This window comes from Lipotes vexillifer, unplaced genomic scaffold, assembly GCF_000442215.2.
Source record: "Lipotes vexillifer unplaced genomic scaffold, Lipotes_vexillifer_v1.1 scaffold29, whole genome shotgun sequence".
NCBI lineage: Eukaryota > Metazoa > Chordata > Mammalia > Artiodactyla > Lipotidae > Lipotes > Lipotes vexillifer.
The window spans coordinates 782,891-806,906 of NW_006776904.1; the positions used below are offsets into that span (position 1 = coordinate 782,891).

General features: G+C 39.3%; 1 protein-coding gene and 1 pseudogene across 1 annotated transcript in view; both read right to left on the reverse strand.

The window, feature by feature from the left end:
• TTN (titin) overlaps positions 1-16,639 on the reverse strand; it is a 284,036-nt gene extending 267,397 nt beyond the window's left edge. Inside the window, exons 1-11 of the mRNA XM_007450732.1 lie at positions 16,428-16,639; positions 14,102-14,205; positions 11,661-11,864; positions 9,882-10,169; positions 9,312-9,397; positions 8,959-9,203; positions 4,370-4,685; positions 3,853-4,005; positions 3,055-3,192; positions 1,386-1,517; positions 1-111 (exon numbers count right to left, since the gene is read on the reverse strand). The exon at positions 1-111 is cut by the window's left edge and continues 4 nt beyond it. Coding sequence (XP_007450794.1) covers positions 1-111; positions 1,386-1,517; positions 3,055-3,192; positions 3,853-4,005; positions 4,370-4,685; positions 8,959-9,203; positions 9,312-9,397; positions 9,882-10,169; positions 11,661-11,864; positions 14,102-14,192 — 1,764 coding nt within the window. The 5' untranslated portion in view covers positions 14,193-14,205; positions 16,428-16,639. The remainder of the gene's footprint in view (positions 112-1,385; positions 1,518-3,054; positions 3,193-3,852; positions 4,006-4,369; positions 4,686-8,958; positions 9,204-9,311; positions 9,398-9,881; positions 10,170-11,660; positions 11,865-14,101; positions 14,206-16,427) is intronic.
• Positions 16,640-19,421: 2,782 nt separating this feature from the next.
• On the reverse strand, positions 19,422-21,717 carry LOC103071821 (52 kDa repressor of the inhibitor of the protein kinase pseudogene; annotated as a pseudogene).
• Between the last annotated feature and the right edge of the window lie 2,299 nt (positions 21,718-24,016).

A 24,016-nucleotide genomic window follows, 5' to 3' on the forward strand; every position in this document is an offset into this window, starting at 1 on the left:
TTGTTGTGTGACACTTTCTTCTTGAGCTCCCAGAATTGTTTCTAAGACAGTGGGCTTGGCAGTGGCAACTACCACCATGGATGCAGCAGCTGTCTCAGCTTTCTGTATTGTCTGATTTTCAGAGTAAAATGAAGGTTTGAGTTTCAAAAGGCACAGGAGAAATGGCAAGATATCCTTTCAACATTCGAGAGAATACAGAATGTTCGGTGTTATCACAGTTCCATTTTGAGGGCCTATGCTTGTGTTTAAAACCCAGGAGTGGGCTTCTTTTCTGCCCACCTGCCCCTGAGTAAATTGTCCTAGAAACTGAAAAGGTCTCATCTTTAAGATATGTTGACACATTAGGGAACTTAATGAGCACCCGCTAGCAAATGGCTAGACAACCACAGTTAGACTGAACTCGCCAGTCAACAGCATCGCAATGGCAACAGGGATTTCTATGCCCTTCATTATGCCAACTTGGGTTCCTTTCAAAGTCTCTCACTCACTGTAAGGAGAGGGAATTTCATCCAAAGACCTCTGGCCAGCCTTTTAAGTATATAGTGTTCTAAGCTGGATCTCTTTTAAAAAGTAGCTCTGGGAGCAACAAAGAGCTTGAGATTAAGAGAGGCTGGCCAAGTTGGAACAACCTCAATGTCACTGAAATCTACTTGAACATCAAAGAATTCAAAAGTTGCCTCTTGCTGGACCCAATAAGGCTTGATTTCATACATGGGAGAGAAGTAGATTTTGGTGATATTGGGGTTTTTCCAACTTGGCTCTATAGCACAAAAGCAGCAAACACTTCAGGGTCACTGTTGATCAACCAGGAATTAGGGCACTTTCTTGAAGTACTGGTCTTCTCTGATGTCCAGCAATTCCTCACTTTCCCTTGATATTTAGTTGGAGTGATCGTGGCTGGTGTGTGTGTGTGTGTGTGTGTGTGTGTGTGTGTGTGTGTGTGTGTGTGGGTGTGTGTGTGTGGTGTGTGTGTGTAGGGGCATATGCATGCATGTGTCTTCCAACTATGTCAAGTTTGTGTGTTACAACTTAAGTGACCAAGGGCTCAGGCTATGCATGAAAAAACTGATTGTACCAGTGGATAACTGGGCTGGCGTGATATCTATCTTCCACTTAATTATGCTCTAGAAACGTCACTGATGTGCCCCAAACTATTCTAGTAGACAGACGATTTCCTTGAAACTGATCAGTTGAGTGGAAAATTGTGTAATGAGAGAAGAATTTCCATCACGAAAGAGTTTAAATACTAGATATAGAGAAACAACAGAAAGATAATATACACAAAAGACTCCTCCACTTAGAGGTTTTGGTTAGAGGGTACATGTAGCTGGCTGGAATGTGATATTTGTCAACAAATTACAAGGTATTTACAAAATTTGACTTACTGTTTCTTGTGTTATTTGTTTTTGTTCTTGTTTTGTAGTAATTTCTCCGGTTATTCTAGTTTCTCGTTCTTTGGCTTTAGCTGCGGAAATTACTACTTTTGGTACAAATGCCTTTTCAGTTTCTTTTCTTATCTGAAATCAGTGATAAAAACAAAACCTTATTGTCTCCCGATCTCTAATGGAAGTGACATAATGTTTACTAAATATAAAAAAAAGAGGAAGTAAAAGAAGAAAAGTCCTTTTTCTAGAGACATCACTAAATAAATGATCTCATTTTCATTAATATGACCATGCTCATGCTCTTTATTTGCCTAAACCATAAGTTATGTTGCTTAGAGAAAAAAAATTGCATTCAACACTGCTTTGAATTGGAGAGTGTAGTCTTCTTTAAAAGGACTTCCAATGCAGTGGTTGAGGGTCCGCCTGACGATGCAGGGGACATGGGTTCGTGCCCCCGTCTGGTAAGATCCCACATGCCGCGGAGCGGCTGGGCCCGTGAGCCATGGCCGCTGAGCCTGCGCGTCCGGAGCCTGTGCTCTGCAACGGGAGAGGCCACAACAGTAAAATGGGAGAGGCCATAGCAGTGAGAGGCACACGTACCACAAAAAAAAAAAAAAAAAAAAAAAAAAGACTTCCAATTTTTATAAATGGATATATGGCCATATTATTTTGTGTCACTTTGTCATCTAAAGGAAATCTTAGAGCACAGGATATTAGAATGGAAGACCTTAGAAGTAATACTGTCTGACCCTTTAATTTTATATATAAAAAATCAAGTATAGGTGATTCATAATCCACATTTATATGATAATTTTGCTTCGAAAAATTTCCTAAATATTGTGATGGTTTGGAATATCAAGACTTACTTTTCTAAAATTGAGACATTAAAGGGAGAAAAGTTTTGTACACATCCCAGGCAAAATATTTTCCACATCCTTAACGCCCTGAAGATACTCTGTATGGATCTGGACACCTAAGGTATATGTGGGGGAAAAGGGGGTGCTGGGGGGGGCAGTTTTCTCCATTTGCCTCTTTGCCATTCTCAGGCGTCATCACTGAAATTCAGGATCTCAGGGTTAAAAGAGGCTCGAGAGTTATCTTTCCAAACCCGCCCAACTGACAATCGGCTTGGGTGGCCAATAGCCCTATCAGTTGGCCTCATCTAATTCGCTCCTGAATGCCTCCAAGCATGGGGCTGCCTTTTTCACTTTTTCTTGTTATTTCACCCGAGAAGGCCATGCTCTCCATCTCATTTCAAATCCATGTTCAAATGTTCTCTTAAGGAGTCAGGAAGCAGTTGCTAAGCTATTTTCAAAGCACTGTGTGTTCAGTGTTCTTTTCCACTCTTCCCAGTTCCCACCTCAGCATCTACTTCTCTGTCCCTCGTAGTCACATATTTAGCCAGTGCATCTCCAGGCCACTGTAGATGAGACGCCTGTTTCTACTTCTGCTATGTGTTCCTAGAGGTCCCTTTTGTCTACACAAGGGAAGCGCCTGGTGACTCTAAGGGACTTTGGTATCCAGTACCCAGGGATACAGAGATACAGGGGATTTTATTAGTGTGAAACAACCGTGTTGCTCACGAAACGACACCCTTCGTGGTAAACATTATTATCTGTGTTGACGCTGGTAATCACAATAATAATTTCATATCAAAAACCATTTTCACCTGTTCATGAGTTACGTGCACCTGCTCTTGTTCTGTGGTAATTACTTCCCTGGTTCTTGCTTTCAATTCTTGTTCTTTTGCTTTATCGGCGGCCACTACCACCTTAGTTACAGCAGTCTTCTCCGCCTCCTTTTTTATCTGATTTTCATAGGGGAAAGGAAAGAAATACTGTAATGCGCCTCATATAAAAAGTCACAATAATAAATCAGGATAAAGACATAAATGTCACACAGGAGATGACAAGGAGGAAAGCTAGAGTGATTTTAAACTATAACAGAAAATCTATTCAAATATGAAACGGGAAATTATCTTGGATTTATAACACCTTTCAGCTATGAATCGTCACATTTGTTTTGAGGAAAGTAAAAGCAAAGGTCTTTGGGGGAAGCTTAGAGAAAGGTAATGGCAGCCCTGAAATAATGGTTTTCCTGCCTGGCTCTTGGAGAGACTGAGCTCTGGATGGACCGGTCTGGAACTACAGATCTGAATGCACATGTACCGTCTTGTTCAGCTGACTTTCTCGGCCACCTTTGCCTGTATTAACTCAGGAGTGCCCTGATACTTTGGATACCTTGTCTGACCTCCTGTCTTGACTTTCTGAGAGTTAACTCTTACCTGCCTAGCTGTCTGACTTAGACCAGGTACTTAGAATTTTTGTATCTTGAACACCTTTGGTCTCAGACCACCTCCTGCTCTGAAAGACCTTAAAGTCTGGGCCATGGTGGGCTCAGTGTTGTCCTCAAAGCGATGTGAGCATTGACTGCATGCACAGCTCAGTGTGCATGGCCCCAGGCCTACCTGTTCTTGAGCAGGTTGGATGTGCACAGCAGTCGTGGTTGTCCTCTGAGCAGTCTGCTCTACAGCACTGATAACTGGTTCTCTCACTCTGGCCATATCAACAGCAGCAACAACGGTTGCAACAGCTGCACTTTTGTCAGTTTCTTGTTTCACCTGGATTGGCAGTGACCAAGCACATTACTTTGTGAAATGACAAGCCCGGTAGAAAATACAAAAGAAGAGTGGAAACCAAGCCACCTAGAGTACAGTAGACACATGCATAAGCATTTATCATTGCCAAGAGAGATATGGTAGGTACTGTGAAAACCTACATTTATGAAAAGCTCACAGATTTAGAGCCGTTGTTCCAATTAAAAAACGCATTTACAGAGCATAAGCCAAATTGGGTTTTCAGTTTCGGTTATACTCTTATGTTCATATGCATTTTCCCTGCAACCTACACAGACTGCGTTTCATGGCAGTATTCTATTGGGAGAAACCAGACATGAAAGGAAGAGAAAGGAAGCTCTGACAGTACCTCTGCAGCCCCAGCAGCACCAGTCCCTGCCGCAAAGGTAGCACTGGCGGCAGCCCCTGCCGCTCCGCTGATGGTCACTTGCTCCTGGATCCCGTATCTCCCTTCCCATCTCTCCTCTGTCCTGATCTGAGTAGCACTTGTCACCATGGTTTCTCTCATCTCAGACTCAGATGAAGCCATGTAGCCCTCTTGCTTCCAAGGGGGAGGCACTTCGGGGCCTGGGGGCATGGTGGGCATCTGAGCCTTCCGGAGGAGTAACGGAGACCTAACAGATCTGATGGGGGACGTGGAAATCCTCCCCGCTGGAGAAACGGACCTGAAAATCAAATGACAGAGGTCAAAGAATGCCAAGACAAGGAACTACTCCCTTGGTCGTCAGATATGAATAAAGGAAGAAAAATCTGGAAGTGTTTAAGGCAGAGTTTTAAAATCCATGGCTTGGGACTTCCCTGGTGGTGCAGTGGTTAAGAATGTGCCAGCCAATGCGAGGGGCACGGGTTGGATCCCTGGTCCAAGAAGATCCCACATGCCGCGGAGCAACTAAGCCCGTGTGCCACAACTACTGAGCCTGCACTCTAGAGCCTGTGAGCCACACTACTGAGCCCACGCGCTGCAACTGCTGAAGGCTGCACACCTAGAGCCCGTGCTCCGCAACAAGAGAAGCCACCGCAACTAGAGAAAGCCCGCGCACAGCAATGAAGACCCAATGCAGCCAAAAATAAATAAATAAAATTTAAAAACTAAAAATAAAATCCGTGGCTCAATAACCTATACAGAGGCAAGTAATGTACTTGAAAGTAATTTGTTTTAAATCTCAGTGAGCCTTATTCTCATCTGCTGTAATTCTGTAAGAGAATCAGATTTAATCCTAAACTAAAGAATTCTGTGCCCTGCCCCACCTTTTCGTGTTTAGAAAAGTCAAGACAGCAGAAGGTGTGTCCTTAAAATACAGTCAAAGAAAGGACATGGCAAATATGGTAACCATAACTCTAAATTTCTCGGTACTCCCAATTCTGGGGGGCGGGGTGGGGGCAAGGTGATGTCAAATAGGTTTTGAAGGAAGAAAGGTTTCTGTAATCAAAATGCTTGTGCAGCTCAAGGCTAAACAAGGTAAACCTTTTTTTAATTTTCCTGCAGGATTTCCCACAGCCTTCATCATGCCCATATGCCCTGTGAATTGCAAGGCTTTCTCATTATTCTTTTTGCAGAACTTTTTTGGGTGTAGGCTGTGCAATGCACTTTGCAAACTGCTGTTCTGGTCAAAGTATGGTGAACTGCTGTTTTAAATTTATTCTGTCTTTGTTTACCCTCGCCCTCATTGTATTGTACTCTGGACTTCTTTTAAATATCCTTATAGTGGATAATTTGAAACCCAAGGATTCCATAGTTCTTGATTAAATTGATAAAGTGGTTTCTTCCAAAACAGTTTTCATCGTTTTTTTATGTGTGTCCAAACTGAAATAGCATCAGTTCAAGAATCTGGGTACTGAATCAAGGCATTTACAGACAAAAATGACAGTTCCTAATCTATAGTAATAATTCCAGGCATTATTTTAAGATGAAATTTTTCATAATTTAATTCTTGATCCAAAGGGTTTATTATACTTTTCCCTCTAGGTGGCAGTATTGCCTTATCATTGCATTTAACTACTACATGCAGGAAAATGTTTATAAATGTATTCTGTCACTACATAGGCTATTTAACTTACACTGATCATAAATGAAACAATTATTCTAATTAAGGCTCAAGGTACAGTTGATATCTGCTCTAAATTACAGAGTAATTTAATAGTACATTACAATATTAACCAGCTTCATGAAGAAATGTTCAATCATTTTCTTGAAGAAGGGTTTTTTGGTGAAAATCAATTTACATTTTATAAACGGAGTTGTGATCAACTAAAGGTAGATCTAGGGGAACAAGTATCTACTCTGAAAGTGATTGCCTTAGAACCATAACAAAGATCAGTTTAGAATAACGTAGGGTTTACACCAATTGAAGAAAAGCAAAGTGACATGTATTTCCAAGTTTCAACCTGTGTCTTGTTCTTGCTGTACCTAGTAAAGTGGGTCTAATTCAAATAGAGTTAAAGACATGATTAGCATGACATGAGTGATTAGCAGCAGGCTGCAGGTAAGCCCATAACTGTGAAAATCAATGTAATTTGAGTCATTATAGGAAAGTGCTTATTTCTGCTCTTACAATAAAAAGAAAATAATCACCTGGTCACAGCTAGATACAATGCACCTTATTCAATGAAATATGTTTGCCTTTCTCTACAACAAAAATCAAGATTAGACTCTGAGACATTTTAGGAAATTGTCTATCCTGGATAACCATTATTTTCTCCACAAATTGATATTTAAATTTCTTATTTTAAAGCAAATTTGGGGGGCTAAATAATTGGGATTGTTATTAATGAATTCTCAGTACTTCTAAGACAGTCAAAATACTCCACAGAATCAGGGAAGCTCTGTAATTCTAAATGACGCTTAGGCTTGGATTAAAGATACGGTGAGCTTGTTATCTCCCCCAGAAATCACACGCGGCCTGTCTTGTGATTTCGTGGTATGCAAACTTGGAGTTAGCCTGAGATAGAACACTTTTTTTCATAGCCAGACACGTTTTTAAAACTAGCTTTTTGGTCAAGGCTTTATATTAGTGTTTACCAATATCTTTAAAGCGGCCACTATAACAAAGACTGGAAAATATCTGGCATTTTTCCATATATTTGTTGGACATTACATTGCCTCTGGTGTGAAATGCTTACCTTTTGTCAATTTTTTTTCCATTTGTGTTGCTTGTTTTTTCTTTAATAATTAACTTGTGGAAGCTTTTTGATACATCTGGTGTATTAGTCCTTTGTCATAAGTATTGCAAACATTTCCCCCGAGATCCACGGTTTGCATTTGCTTATTTATAGGGTCTTATCCAGCATCAACATGTACAGTTGTGTAGATTATGCACTGTTTCTAGGCTTGTACAATTCACACTGTAGCCACTGTATGTTTGTTTTAATATTTTATGGCAGAGGCAATGACATATCTCGAGGAACAGGCACCCTTAAACTTTTTTCACAAATACACTGTTTGGTGTAGCAATGACCTTGCTTTTGCCATACATAAATTTTTATTTTTATGTTGTTGAGTCTGTAAATCTATTTTTAAAAGCTCTTCCATACAGTTGTTTTCACAAGTTTTCTTCTCTTTTATTTCTGTGATTTATTTTTTAATTTAGCTCTTTAGTCAAGCTGAGATTTATTCTGTAAATGGTGTAGGTAGAAGTTTATATTCAGTTCTTCCCAAATGGATAGTTAACTGGGCCAGCATTCTTTATCGAGTAAAATATCCTTTTCCCCACTGAACTGAAAAGTCACTTTGATTAAACATTGAATTTCCTGGATACTTGAACTCTATTTCTGGACGCTCCGTTCTGCTTTCCCCATGTATTTTCTATTCATTTACCAATACCATACTGTTTTGATTACAGTAACTTCACAATAAGTTTGAATATTTTTTAGATCAACTATCCACTTATTATTCTTCTTTTAAAATTTTTCGTGGCAGGGGAACTTTATCTACATTTAAAAAATTAAATTGGTCAAGAAACACTTTTTTATTTACTCCAAATTTTCCCCTTTTATCAGTTTATCATGTAAAAAAAAACCTCAGCATGTTAAGCTAAATCCCAAAGTTTCAAATTTGCTATGGATAATTTATACTTGCTTATATATTGGATTGGCCAAAAAGTTCATTTGGGTTTTTCTGTAAAATGTTATGAAAACTTTTTGGCCAACCCAATAGTTTCTGAGCCCTGATGATACATTCTTACTTTCTAATATACCTCCATATTAACTAAGCATAGAAACCTAACAGAAATCCATTTTATATTCTAGACAAAATAACATAAGCACATGCAAAATATTTAGAAGGTTTTACTTATTATTAGAGCAGAAGAACACTTGTATAATTATTTTATAGCTACAAGATACCTTCAACTAACTATCTCACTGAACCCTCACAACACACCTTGAGATAATTCTTACTGTGTTTCTCTATAATTTACAAATGACACGACTAAGACCTTAAGCAAATTATTTAACTTCTTTAGCTCTGGTCACCTAGCTCTAAAATCAGGGGTGATAATTCTTAGAGGTTGCTATGAATATTTAATGAGATAATATACACAGAGTGCCAATCAAATGTCTGACATAGAGAAAGTGGTCAATGTATATTAGTGATTATTTTATTATTATAATTATTTTCTAAGTCACATTTTAACAAGTAATCAAGCTGAGTGAACGCAGGGCTTCCAACCCTAAATTCTGTGCTCTTCTCATTTCACTGTGCTTTTTCTTGACTCCTAAAGCAGGTATTAAATGGTATACAAATAAGAATTCAGAATTAGAGTTTATAAAGTTCTCCAATTTACCAGTGGACAGTGAAGATTTGTGAAAATCATAACCAGTGTCTTTTTGGTTTACCTCCTTTAACACACCCTACATTTCTTATTTCTTCCTTTTATCTCTCGTCTTATTGGATTAAACCTAATTCGAAAATGCATAATGATCTCTTTTAAAAGGCTTTACCTGACGGGAGATGGGGTCGGTGCCCGCACATGTCTGACCGGGGACGGGGAGTGTCTTATCGGCGATGGGGACTGCTGTCGAGCCAACTGTGCTTTGGCAGCAATGGATGGTGGTGTGGGAGACCTTGACTTTGGCTTAGGAGGTATCCTGGGAGGTGTTTTATGCGGCAGCTGTTGCCCCGTGGCACCATCTATTACCATCTCAACTGTTGCAACTGATCTGGCATCAAAGTGGGCTTCAATCTTCTGTAAAAGAGAAAAACGAAGCCCATGGTGAGGAGGAATTGTTGATTTAGAAACTATCTGAAAGGCTTCACACCTGACAGTATATATTAAAAAAAAACCCATAAAAACCTTTTCAATTTGAGTTTGTCGTGTTTCTGAAATCTGAGCAGTCGAAACAACTGTCTTCGTCTTTTTAGCAGGTACTTCTTCTCCACCTGCAGGATGGGCAAGATAAATATTTAGATGGGAACACAAGGACCCCTTTTTAAAGGGGTTATGTTAATTCTGACCACAGAGTCAATAAGATTTTGTGTGTCCCAATGGGCAAAAATGCAGAAAGTTTTGGATTTTGTATGAATATAAATTAGCTTTAAACATAGAAAATATTTATTATTAGATATGAATTTAATTAGACTCTTTATTTAACAAATTCCATCGCTTGCCAATAATTTGCAAACACAGATGACTTAATTGAAATACTTCCCCATTTCTAGTAGGGTTAAAAACCACAGATTGCTTCAATGATTCTAAACTCCTGTGTGGAATCTCAGAGACTTTTCATGGGTGTTGAAATGCCAGCTTTGATTTCAACTCACAGCATCCCCAGACCTCAGAGGGCAGGCAGGTTGACCCCTGACCCCACTTGGTCCTAAATCCTTCCCCTTCCCTGCTCCCTGTTCCTCAACCTCCAGCACATACCTTGAACCAGTAATTCAGCAGTGGAAGTAGCTCTTCCAACGCTATTGGTGGCATTTACTGAATAAGTGCCAGAGTCTTCAGGGTACGCTTCCGCAATCAGTAAGCTGTAGAGGTCGCCTTCTTGTGAAATTTGAAAATCAAGGGAGCTGTGGATTTCAGCTCCGTCCCGGTAGAACTTCACCACAGGTGTAGGGATTCCAGTCACTCTCACTTGGAGTCGCACTTGGCTTCCTTGTCTCACGGTCATGCTCTGCAGCCGTTGAACGAAGTTGGGTGGTGCTGTCTCCGCTGCAGCGGGAAGGGAAGGAAATTAGGACTGGCGCCGGCCAGGGCACTCCCAACAATCTATTTTTAAATGATTACAGCTCTGGTGTCCAAACCAGGCAATGGCTAGCTGAACCAAAGACGCTTGACTGTCCTTGAGCCCAGCTCATCCATCAGATGACAGTAAGAGCAGAGCCAGGAGGTGGCAGAGGGCACCCCGCCACCATATTTGATTTGCTTTGTCTTGTTTAGCTGTTCTAGGCCACCACATTTTTTTTTTTTTTTTAAAGAAAAAGCCTAGATCTTGTTATGACATTTCTAGAGGATATTTCCTGCACTTCCTCCCAACTTCACATCTAGCACTGTATTAATATATTAAGATAACTTTACATATTTCAGGAAGTTGCACTAAAATGAATTCCAGTGGTTGGTTTGCTGGATACACCTGTGACTTACAGAATCATTAAATTTTAATTTAAATTAAAAAATCCTAAATTGGCTCCAACTTAATCAGTATTCAAATAACCCAAATATGTACTTGCATTTAAAATGTTAATCCAAATAATGACACAATTTAATGTTAGATGCTACAGAAAGGGGATTTTTTTGGCTAATTATGCTAGAAGAAATTTTTAATAAAATAAATGTGAAGGGTGAGTGGGATTAATCTTGACATGGTTTTGAGTAATAAACAACAGCAGATGCTGTCAACCTTGTGCATTTTCCCTTTCTGAATTTTCTGGATGTATGTTAAAGTTCATACCTGATGTTACCTGACGTTCCTTCTGTTTTGGTCAATGATAGCCCTATATTTAAACAGTGCTGAACGTATAGTTTATTGGATAAACATATATAACATTATGCAGCTCATGAAAGATATTGTTATGTAATGTGTGAAGTAATGCAATGTTCTTTGTACTAATGTCTTACAAAGAAGTAAAGGATGGAGAAAAATGACAGAGGCCACGAAGACTGGTGGTAACTTTTGTGGGGAAACTGTGTCCTGCATTTGAATCATAAACAAGCATCTGCCCTAGTTCTGTGTATGCTTACTGTGCAATGTCTTTAGAAATGGAAAGTAAATGAAGCATTATTAAATGTTATAGCCTAGAGCAGTATTTCTTAAATGGGTGGTCTGTGGACCACTGGTATCAGAATCATCTATGTGCTTGCTAAAGTGTGAATTCCTGGAGATATGCATACTTCCTTAGCAGGCATATAGACAAGGCTCCAAGCCTTTCTACTTGCTCAGAAACACGATTTTTAATATTTCCTTAATATAATTTTGAGTGCTTAATATGTGTATAGAGGAACTAGTTCTCAGCCACTCTTTTGAGGAAAACCAAATTCCAAAAGACGAACAACTTTGCTATCAATGCAGTGTCCAGTGGGCCCTTCTCTAGATTTGAGATGCATCTGCTTGTGCTCAGTAGCTTTTGGGAGACTCCCTTCCCCAGGTCCTGGAGATGCCCTCTGGGGGTGGTGCAGGGGACAGGCAGGTCCCCTAAAGCCTACCTGTCACGAGAAGCTCAGCAGTACTAGTCGCTTGTCCAGACCCATTGGTGGCTCTCAGGGAGTATCGTCCACTGTTGGCTTTAGTCACGGCGGGGATCTTCAGTCTAGCGCGGCCATCGCTAAAGGAGATCTGCACGCCGGGCAGAGTGGAAGTGGAAATCACCTGGCCATCCCTAAACCAGCTCACCTCAGGAACTGGGAAACCTGGAGAACAAAGAATTCATCTTTATGTTTGGGGCACTGCAAAGTCCTCTGTTCTGTCCCATATGTTCACTTCCTTGTCCTAAACCATAAAAGCTATCCAGAGAGTCATGCTATTTAATGATAGTGAAAATTTGACAGCTGTGTGATAAAAGTGTAAACTTACAGACCATTAGGAAGGTCTGTGGGTTCACGTGGAGGCCAGCACCTTCATTCTATAGGGGAGGAAACTGAAGCCAAAAGAGGCTCAATGATTTTTCCAAGGTCCCTCAGCTGGCAGTGGCACACAGAGGACTAGAATTGCCATCACCTGCCCTCCTGCCCAGGGTTCTATCTGATGCAGTTTAATAGACATCATTAAAATCATGAAAGAGATTTATAAAAATGAAGAGCCAAGGAAACTGTGAGATAAAAAGTGACTGTTGTCCTCTTCAAAAACAAGTGAAGAACAAAAGCGGCAAAGGGATCTAAAAGTTCAGCCTAATAAGCACAAGAGAACACGCTCAGCCCTCTACCTCCTCTGGGTTACCGGGACACTGTCTTCCTGACCTCTCCTGCCTTTCAATTGTGCTTCAGTAAAAATGCCATACAAAGGCGGGGCAGATTCTCATACAATAAGAGATGATGCCAAACCACGTCTTTCAGAACAACATGGATACTTGGAGTTGCAGGTAGAAAAGTCAAATTCTCTTCACCCGCCATGAATCATGGAGCTAATGACTACATGTACACGGCTGGATGCTTTAAGTAAAATTTTGCATTCGGAAGGCATGAGGCAAATCCAGAGCATGGTTTATTTTCCCTTTGGCATGAAGGCTGGTGATCTAACTCCTTAAACTGAGGAGGTAAGGATAAGTGAGAGAAAGTTTATTTTGTTGTCCTTATATTAGCCAATCTCCCACTGTGGCCAAGTGAATAGTTTATTTAACGAATTCATGGGTGTTCAAATATTTTCAGTGATGTTTTTCTAAGAATGTATTAGCACAAAGTGTGAAGGAACAAGGAGTTATGAGGAAGCCAGATTCCATTACTCCACAAGCAGGCAAACTTCCCACTGAAGCCATATGTGTTCTGCTCAGTTCAGAAGTTACTGAGTGTTACAAGATAAATAAGTAAATTATTTGGAAGTCAGAGATTATCATACAAGAAAAGAATTGAACTGGTCTCTAAGTACATATACAATAGAAATTGAAGAATGATTATATGTTATTTGTGCAATGTAAAATAAAGTGTTATCCAGTTATGAATAAGATTGGTACACAGACAGAAAACAAAAGGAAAGAGAAAGGAAAAGGAAATCTCATTTTACATCTTTATTATAAGCCATAAAGTTGAAAAAACAAAAGAGGAACAGTGTACCATAGAGGTACATCAAGCATCAACTTTTAATTAATCCATAAAATCTTACATGACCAGTTATAATACTGCAGGAGAAAATATTGATTAAATAAATTTGAGATTAAATAATTTTGAGATTATTTACAATATAGTTCATAGATTATCCCCATTTTGTCACATGACGATAGGTCCCAGAAATCATCCATTTTCAAAACCATCCCTAAACTGAGTTATAAAGAAGAAAAAGAAGGAAAAAAAGAGACAGAATAACTTCCTGTTAAATACAATTCTAGGGTTAATGTTTGTTTCTCCTTAATATGTGAACCAGAGTGGCATATATTATTTTGGGGTGTCCTTTCAAAATGATTGGAAAATCTTTTCATTGACTAGAATCACTTAATAAAGATTGAAAATAAAATAATAAAATACTTAGGAGTTAGCTCATCACTGAAACTTCTGCCACTGAGGAAAGTCAGTTGTACTGTTATTTTCCATGTAAACCCACAGAGGCTCAGGCACACAGGCTACTCGCCCAGCAGCTCCATGACTGGCCCCTATTGGGCTGGAGTTCTTGGCTTCCAGTCTGGCTCTGCAGCTGAATCCAAAGGTAGAATGACCAAATTTGGTCCTATTTAGCAGCTGGATTCTGACAGCTAATTTAATCCAATGCTAATTATTTTGCTTTGTGGAATTATAAATATGAATAAAACATTTTCAAGCCATTATATTGTCAGATTTTGTAGGAACTCTGTGAACAGTACACTCTTACAATGACCCTTCCATAAAGGTGGGCCCATTTCACAAAGTCAGAGCAAGGCTTAAACTTGGTGTCAAGTCCGACAGCAAAGTTAATGGACAGGAGGCAAAGAAGACAAAGGGACAGTGTGAACGTGTGAGCTTACCACTAATGTGAGCCTCAAAGGTTGCGGTACTACCCTCCAGTACCACAACGCTTTGTAACGGCTGCGTAAACGTCGGTGCTTGAGTTGTCATCTTTTTAGGCACTCTGAAAGGGAAGAGAAAAGAAATTAGAAGGTCACAGCTTAGGGCCATTCTGGAGCTACTCTGAAGATGGCAGACACACATTTTCCAAATGGGTTGCTTCTCAGATCATCTGTGGGCCCAGAGTGATGGGCAGGCTTTCTCTTTTGTGGCCTGAATCTGGCCTCTGAGTTGACTTGTAGCCTAACAGAGTAGCACATCTAAGGGGGGATGGAAAAAAAAAAAATCGAAGCAAGCAGAGCAAGGAATGTACCCTAGTGGTCGAAGAGGGAAATTCAGTCTTACCAAAGGTGGGAAATCTGAGAGAGAGTTGGCAGAAAGGGAAAGCTGGAGGAAGCTGGGGGTAGTAACAAATAATGGAAGATATGTGCGAAAAGTGTAAAACGAATCTTTTCATCAGTTCAATGTCAGAAAGAATTATTTTTAAAAATTTCCTTCCTCCCAATATTTTTCAGACACCGTGTCTGTATTTATAAAGTTGACACAGACTCGGGCACTATTACCTTAAGTAACCCAGGTGATTATTTAAAATAGTCACCAAAACTAAAAACTTGAACTTTGCAATTTCTTTCCTAACTTGAAAAGTTTTGGAAAGCCTGGTCCACTATGCAAACCTTTTGCAGACAGCATACAGTGTTTCTTAGTCCTTGATATTTCTTCATATTGTAACTGTTCAGTAAATGTTGCTACTGTTGAAGTGAATATTCAGGAAAGTTTAAATTTAGCTGAGCAGGCCAGTATTTATTATAGATCTGAAAGAAAAATACTGACTTGAGTTCTTAATGAGGAACAATGTGCAAACTCTGAAAAATGGAAGGCTGGTCTGAGATGCAGTTGAAGTGAAAGCACCTATGCTTTCATAGCACAAATATTAAAAATCAAAGAAATTAACACGAAATCGGCAGTTAAGTTGTTTTGTTAAGTGGAAGCAAGTACTTTGCCTATCAGTTTTAGAGAGATTATGAGAAGAAATTTCTGAGACATAAATACCTTGTTATGGAATGTGACTATTCCACTATTCTGATATAAAAAGCAGATTCTCAGTTGTCAATTGCTTCATTACTATTTTTCATAAAATTCTCTATTTATTCAAAGTTTGTGGAGCAATCATCTAACTCTGTACCTCATTGTAACTTTTTACTTAAAAAGAAAATGAAACTAGAATTCTCTCAGACAATAACATTTATATTTGAAAAATTCAGATAATATCCAAAATAAACTGTTGCCAAGAACTTCTTAGCATAGCATATTATCTTTAGGACACAAAAATAACTTTTTGTGTCAAACTCTTCCTGTTTCTAAGCGAGTGCATCTTCTAAAAATAGCTATATTCTTTTACACCGTTTATGTTTTATATACCTATATATTTATAGGCATTTACAATTAGTAATCTAATTCCAGGAAGATGGGAAATCAAGGTATAATTTGAAATAAGAAGTCTCTAAAACATTATCTCTTACCCTTCTTAGCATCAACAATTATATCATATAATTTGATTATGAGTTGATCTAAAATACATAATGAAATGCTGAGTATTTTAGAAAACAATTATATTGTTTTTCTTTTTTTCCAAATTTCTAAATATATTGCAATTAACTGGCCTAAACAGGTCTTCTATTCCTATTGTTCAGGTAAATTTTGTTGCTTTAGCATTTGCTCTTGAGAGGCCTTTGTCTAATTATGGCTGAAGGTATGCATCTAAAATGTAATACTCCCAAAATAAACTCTCCAGCGTTGACTGACAGCAGGCAAGTGTTCTGTCACTGTCCTGCAACTGATACCTCAGCAGTTGATTCCCTTAAAAAGTCATCAGGGTGTAGCTGATACCACATGCATTTTATCAGAGCTATTCTTGGTGTGTCTCACTTTATCACTGAGTAATATAACCTTGAACATTCTCAACAAACAAAAAAAAGTCTATAAAAGAAGCAAGCATTTCTATCACCATTTCAGACCTCAACTTTTAATACTTTTAGAATGTTAGGTGCATCTAAACAATTTGAATCACTGACTTGCTGATATGCTAAAGCATCGAACTTTTGAAAGGAAAAGGCTTCGCGTATTTCAAAACAGAATTTAACAAGCAGATTCAAATAGAGGGTCAGAACCAGCACCAAGTAGTTAGACAAACACCTCCATATAGGCATTTAGCATACAAAGAAAATGCGGAACTAGAAATCGATAAAGGAGGGACTCTACTAATAAGAAAGAAAAGATGCTGCTCACCTGATTTCTCAGGAGTGCCCAAAAAGGGTGGGACTAAGCCCAAGGTTGCTTCTGAAACGACGTCCTATCTAGGGTTGGTTTTTTCGACCATCTCCAACATGAATCGGTGAGCCTCTAAACTTAAAAACAAAACTACACAGTCAAGACTGTGTAGTTTTGCTTTTCTACGCAATCCCTACACCCGAGGCGAGGCTGGGAATGCACGACTGCTCACGAGTCACGGTCGGGCCCAGCCCTTATATTTGCCAGATCTGCTGACAGCCCCACATCTCAGGGCAGGGTGCTGGCTGATTGGCTCTCCCAGGAAAGCATGATGGGAGCGGGACCTATTTGGTAGGAGCGACGCAGACCACCTGTTCTTCTGATTGGCAGTGCTAAATTTAGCATCTCAAAAGGGGCTTTACCAAGGGAATAGAACCGTACTTAAAAACTAACTCTGTTGAGGCTTGGGGAAGAGCACTTGTTGCCCATGTTAAAATCTGAAAATAACTGGTCTGAGGAGAATTTGTGGCAATAGAAGACACTTGTGGGCAATTATACAAAACAGCTCCAAACCTGAGGACTCTGCCCTGAGTGAGGCCCCATTCCTGTTCCCTTCCCCCATACAACCAACCAAATGCACCTGTCAATCATGACAACAGATGAGGGAGTTTATCTCATGCGTAAGACTTCACCTTTTTTTTTTTTTGGAAGAACCAGTGCCTAAAAACCTCAGCACTGAAGAGAGCTCATTTATACTATCTACTTTCTCCAGAATCCACTTGTACTTTGGGGAGAGTTAAGCCAATGTTAATGAGCTAAGTGTTTATACAGCCCTGCAAGAAATAAAGTTGAAAGGCAAAATCTGAACTCTGCTTAGATTTAGCCTAGACAGTGTAAAGATTTCTTTTTTCCAGATTTCATTTTTTTCTGGCATTAATATTTACAAATATACATGCACTGATCCTTAAAGAGCAGCCAAGTCTTTTGTTTAAAACATCCATAGGGTTCTTTTTCAGGCACACGAAAGCTGCCTTACTAATCTCTGGAGTTTGCTCTTACTAATGGGAAGTAGTTAGGAGATGATATAGTTGCTATTTTAGAACTGAATTTAATTTCAAGCAACAGATATTTCAAATACAAAAGAGCATACCAGAAGAGCTTTAAAATAGTTCAGCTGAGAGATTTGTAAAGCTTCACTAAGAGGGAAGAAAATTGTCTTGTTGATAATAAAAAGAGATTTTTCTTAATAAAAGACTAAAATTTTAAATTTTAGGTTAAATTTATGTCTGTAATAAAAATTTCCCCTGATGTGGAAGGCCATGCATTAGACTTTTCAACTTCCTGAGTATTTCATTCTTGGTAATTATTTATACAGTGATTAACTTGTTAACATTAAACAGGACTAAAATATACTGGACAACTTATGTAATATAGCTATATAGACAAGATGACATATTTATTTAAACATTTGTCTTCTTAAGCAGTGATATCTGTATTGTTGGTATTATTTCTCCTACTACAGACGCTTTCTGACAAAATCCTGTTTGATTGCTTTATTCAGAAACAACTAGTTTCATGTTATATATCTTAAAAATTATTCCCAATTAGAGACTATGTTACAGGCAACCTGCCAGTCATAAAGCGAAGCTAGACTAGAAATGTCATGTGATCTTTCTGATTTGCTTTGTTAAATAGATAACTAACTGGTTATCTATTTAAAATGTGTGCAAGTGTGTGTGTGTGTGTGTGTGTGTGTGTGTGTGTGTGTTGAGTGCGTGTATGTATATATGCTTTTATTTTTTTTAAACAAAATACACATTTAGGTTGAAATAAACTATACAAAATTGATTTTCTTCACCAAAAATAACAGCAATATTTTCTGTATTATTCCTAGATAAACCACAAAACACTTATTTTTGTAGGTTTTCTAGGTTCTGCTTGTAAATCAAGATGAGGCAGTAGATACAGTCATGGAAAAAGACAGAAGAAAACAGACAAATCAGTTGTCAGTATCCATGGCCTCTGATCCTGTCTTGACCATGAAACAGAAGTGTTCAACATATACCTGCCAAAAAGCTTATGAAGATGTAGGCTCAGTAAAGGAATGCAAACAGCAACAAACCGATGTGGAACAACAAGGGAAGGCTCTTCCATTCAAACTTTAACTATAACTTGTTCCTTTAACTTCATTTGTTAAAGACAGAATCTACACTGAAATCCTTGTTTGGCGAGCTCACATGTTTCTCTTACAGTCTGATAATTTTCTTAACTGTCCCTTACAGATTTTTAACAGCATACTTAAAACTCCTAATATTCAAAGGTCAGTCATGAGCTTCATCGTAATGTTTATAAAATGTATTCCTTCCTACCATACCTCCTCACAATTTATTTCTTCAAAGAACTGATAACTCAATACCTGACAATTGGATCCACAGTGATAAATGTTATGTCTAAAATGACTTAACTAATACAATTCCAAAATGTCATTAGCAGAGATCACAGAGTATAACATGGTACTTTCAATGCTATCTTCTGGAAGAACAGTTAGGTCTCCAAAGTATGGGAGTTGAAACGGGCCATTTAAACAGGCAGATTATCAATGACTGATGTGCTCAATGGGGGGCCTACAGGTCAAGATATTCAGTGATTAAGTGGCCTACGTACACCTTACAACTTTTCTGTAAGGTATTTTCAAATTTCTTACAGATTTTTTTCAAATATCAAATACAAGAGAAAGCCTATTTTAAAAGTCTCTTAGGTATTTTCATGGACATATATACACTACCAAATGTAAAACAGATAGTGGGAAGCAGCTGCATAGCACAGGGAGATCAGCTCAGTGCTTTGTGACCACCTAGCAGGGCGGGATAGGGAGGGTGGGAGGGAGACACAAGAGGGAGGAGATATGGGGCTATATGTATATGTATAGCTGATTCACTTTGTCATAAAGCAGAAACTAACACACCATTGTAAAGCAATTATACTCCAATAAAGATGTTAAAAAAAAAAGTCTCAGGTATTTTCATTGGTTTCTGAATTATCTGTAGGAAGCTCTGACTTACTTGTACACTTGTGTACTTACTTGTACTTGTACACTTATCCACCATTAAATCCAAATCATGTTTTATATCAAAATTTATGTTAAGCAAATCCAAGTTACTTGACCTTTGGTCTGTCAAAATGTTCCTCACGTATGCTTTGAGATGCTTTTGCCCATTTTCATAGCGTTCATTTCAACCTTCATCACAGGAAGAATACATAGAACCTTCAATAATGCATAAACATTAGGAAAAAACTTGATGTCTGGCAGATGAAGGGCTTCATAAGTAGTGGGTGGAAGTTCTACATCTTTCCCTCTGTGTTTCCACTTGATTCTCCAACAATGCAGCTCAGCACAGAGTGTGTCAGGATTAGGTAAATCACTTCTGTACATGTCAGCATGATGCTCCTCTGATGTATTGAATTTGAGCTGTCCCATGACAGAGTGTACCAGAGATGAGCATTTAAGACCTCAGAGGTGCTGTTTTGAGAATATATCTTTCAGGTCCTGAATAATGTGTTCCACTGTTGGAACACTTAGAGTTTCTTTATAGTTAACTCTCAGAGGTTAGCTGAGATTCCAGGTTACTGTGCTGAGCTCTGCGAAATTTCCCTGGGAGTTTCATCTGAATATCAAGTTTGGTTGCCAAATTTGTGGCTTTCTCAAACCAAAATTCATGATAAACTTCGATATTTTCCATCACTTCATTTTGTGAATGCAGCCCTGCCGTGAAACTACCAACTGCAAACAAGACATCAGAGGTCTGATGACCTTCAGGTCTGCCCCTGAAGATTTTTCCCAAAGGCTCTTGTAAAAGATAGGACATTTTAAAGAACAATGGTAATGATGAAATCAAAATCTGTTACCACACTACAGAGTACAAATGCTCGGCCAGCGGTGCAGTTATTCCATCTAACATTTGTGTCACTATTACACCATCTAAACATAAAACAAGTGCTTGTAGGAGGTCCACTAAGATTTCAAAAGCATCTTGCCTGCCTGGCCACTGAGAATGGCGAATCTCCTTCAGTTCTTTGCCCCTTTCTTCATTGTTCTGAACGAGGACAGAAATTACACTGTCAAGCTCTAAAAGGAGTTGTGCTGATTGATGGAAAAAAGAACAAACTTCCTCAGCTGATCCTAATGGGACACATACTCCCATAACAGGCACTGATTTTGCCAACCACATCTTTAAGGTACAGGAAGAGCAGAGTGTGTAGATAGCTTGGGGATATTTCTCTAAAAGTCTAGAAGCAACAACTTTCATTTTGGAAGAAAATCCACCGGACACAATTGTAAGCCTGGCCACGATAGTACTCCGTGTTTAATCCTCACTTCTCAGTTACTGTAGTGTGAGATTTCACAGCCGAAATGTCTGCATCAGCTTCATAAGGCAGGAAGCCCACAAATTCCTCAGCAAACCTCACCAACACAGGCAGGTGCTCTTCCCCTGCTATGTCCACCACATCATCCGTGATGATGGAAAAGAAATGAGAGTCTCTCACTTCCCTGAGGGTTTCTTCTCGAATGCAGCCCTCCCTGATCTCTAGCATCTTTTTCTGCTGTGTTTTCAAACAGAACAATGTGTTCACTGCCGTTGTCTCAAAGCGCTTTCTCAGAACCTCTTCACCAGAATGGATCCAGCACTCCAGCAGGGCTTGAAAGTTATCAGGAGTAAAGAGACCTTCTGGGATTTCGTCAGCTTCATGTCCATCCAGAGGTATGGTCTGTTTCCCCATAAGAATCAAAATTTCAAATAAAGATTTTAAGTATTCTTTGTTTTCCTTCTCTTCAAGGGTTAAAGGTAAAATGTCTTCCTCCTGCTCTTCACCCCCTTCGTCTGCACTGGGGTCCTGAGCATTGCTGTTGTTTATTTCCTTATGTTTTGGGTCCTGTTCAGAAGTTTCATCAATTTTTTTTCTGTTTCAGCGTCCTCATTTCATCTTCACTCAATTCTTTTATTCGTTTTCTGTGTCTACTGTGTGGATTATTCAAATGGCTGAAAAGATCCAATATTGTTGGTGTTGCATCATCTCGAAGAACTGCCCTATAACGGCTAGTTCTACAGATCACAGAAGTCTCCAAGTGTTTGGCACACAATCGATAATGTTTACTTAGTTCATCGGGTGTTTTATCTTTTAAGTCGGCTCTCCTACAATTCTCCACACACTTCTGGCATCTGGCTGCATCCCGCGGCAACCTGAAAAAAGCCAGGTCCAACCGCGAGCTCTTCCGCGTGCAGTTGGGGGCCGTGCAGAAGTTCGGCATCATGGTCTGACTGCCGGCCAGCCCAGTCCTCCCCTCCCCCTTCCTCAGGGCAGCCCACCGGCCCGCCTGTCGGGGCCAGGGAGGGGAGCCAGGCCAGCCAGCCGGCTCATTAGGGCCTGTATATATGCTTTTAGATTCACTTGACCTCATATGAAGCATGTTGATGTACTGTTATGTTTGTTAGAACCAAAATCAAACCACTTTAATTCTTATGGGAATTAGACGGAATGAATGAATAAAATCTTGAAGCTTGTGTCCTCTTGACGTGGTGCAATACAGAGAGCTCAAGAGCAGGGAAGATGGACCATATATATATATTACAGACATAAGGTAAGTGTCTATCCTCCAAAGCTGCTTATCTACTCACTGTGTTTGGACGTTTTTAGACTTTGCAGTTTTGTCAAGATACTTGCCTTTTGGCATTTACATCCTTATATGACATTCAGAGTTAAGAAGGAAGGAAGAAAGGAAGGGAAGGGGAAGGGAGGGGAGGGGAGGGGAGGGGAGGGGAGGAAGACACCAGTTAGTAAATAGCTAATATACTACTCTGGAAAGAGTCCATGTTATTGGATTAGTGAACAATAATGGACAATATGTGATATCATGCTAAGCATTAGCTTTAAAATTAAATATTCCATAGTTGGCATATAGTAAGCTAGCCCAGAGGAAACCAAATACTACTCAGATTTGGGGAGTTTGCTGATGCAGTAAGATCTTAATTTACCACCTTAAGAGTGGGGAGGAGTCCCACAGATAATCCAAAACAGCTGATGATTCAAATATAATGCCTACTTAGTTTTGGAATGCATGGTGTGATTCTCTTTTTGGACATTATAGTCATAGCAATTCAATAAATATTTATTAAGCATATGCTCGGTGCTGAATACTGTGCTAAATTATTATAATTTGGGATTCTATCATTGCTTATTGGCTCAACAAATATCTAATGAGTGGAGACTTTTGCCAGGCATTGTGCTAGATGATGGCTAAACAGTGGTGACCTGATAGGGCGAGAGAGAGACATGGACATATATATACTAACAAACGTAGGGTAGATAGCCAGTGGGAAGCAGCCGCGTGGCACAGGGAAACCGGCTCGGTTCTTTGTGGCTGTCTGGAGGGGTGGGATAGGGAGGGTGGCAGGGAGGGAGACAAAGAGGGAAGAGATATGGGAACATATGTATATGTATAACTGATTCACTCTGTTATAAAGCAGAAACTAACACACCATTGTAAAGCAATTATACCCCAATAAAGATGTTAAAAAAAAAATAAATAAATAAATATGAAAAAAAAAAAACAGTGGTGACCAACAAGACAGTTATGGTTCCTGTACTTTTGGAGATTGTGGTTCACATAAACTACTAATAAATTCTCAGTAATCTATGACTGAAACCTGACTAGGATATGTGTAAAACTCAGGCAGTGTCTCCATCTACACAACTGTGGCTGCTGTCAGACTATGCTTATACTCCATTGGACCAGTTACCAAAGGAAGGACTTATTGGGGGTTATTTGAGAAATGGGTACAGTTTTCAAGACTAATGTAATAGTTCTTTGTGAGAGAAAAGAGTAAAATTAAGGTCTCTTATAATTCATTAATTTTTTTGTGCATTCTGTGTTAAACACGATTCAAGCACTGGGATTATAGCAATGCACGCAATAGACAGAATCTCTGCTCTCAAGGAGATAATTAGCAAAGTAATATATGGCAATAGTATAGCTATAAATTCCCTTCCACTCATAAAGTGTTTCAAAGTTGAAATATAGGCTTATCATTGAGCTATTTTTACACAGAGAAGTAGAAAAGCAAATTCAGGCAGTGCACAGGGAAGAATGCGCTGACCCAAACAACCCGTTCTGATGGATTAGCGTCTGTGTTCCTTGAGTTACAAAGGCAAGCAAACCTACATCGGGGACATGGGGGACTAGGAAGTGCTGCTTAAAATTCGAGGCTTCTCTTTGTCCTACTTTTTTACTACCTCCAGTTACAGGTGCTTTAGTAGTAAGATTGAGTTAATTGCTTTTTATAATTGTTTACAGGTGTACTAATAGTCACTTACATTTAGTGGCACATTAAATACGAAAAGTTTATTTTAGACACCTGTGATACTTCTATCAAAATAAGAAAGATCAAAAAGTTGGTCTTATCCTGCCGAAGAGGCAAGACACTTTTTCTTAGCTCTTTGTTTCCTGGCGCGCAAGGAGAGGGGATTAAGAGCGCTGCTTAAAGGAGCTCCAGAGACGGATGCGAGCCGCGGCTAACAGCGCGGACTCCAGAGACGGGCATGAGACGCTA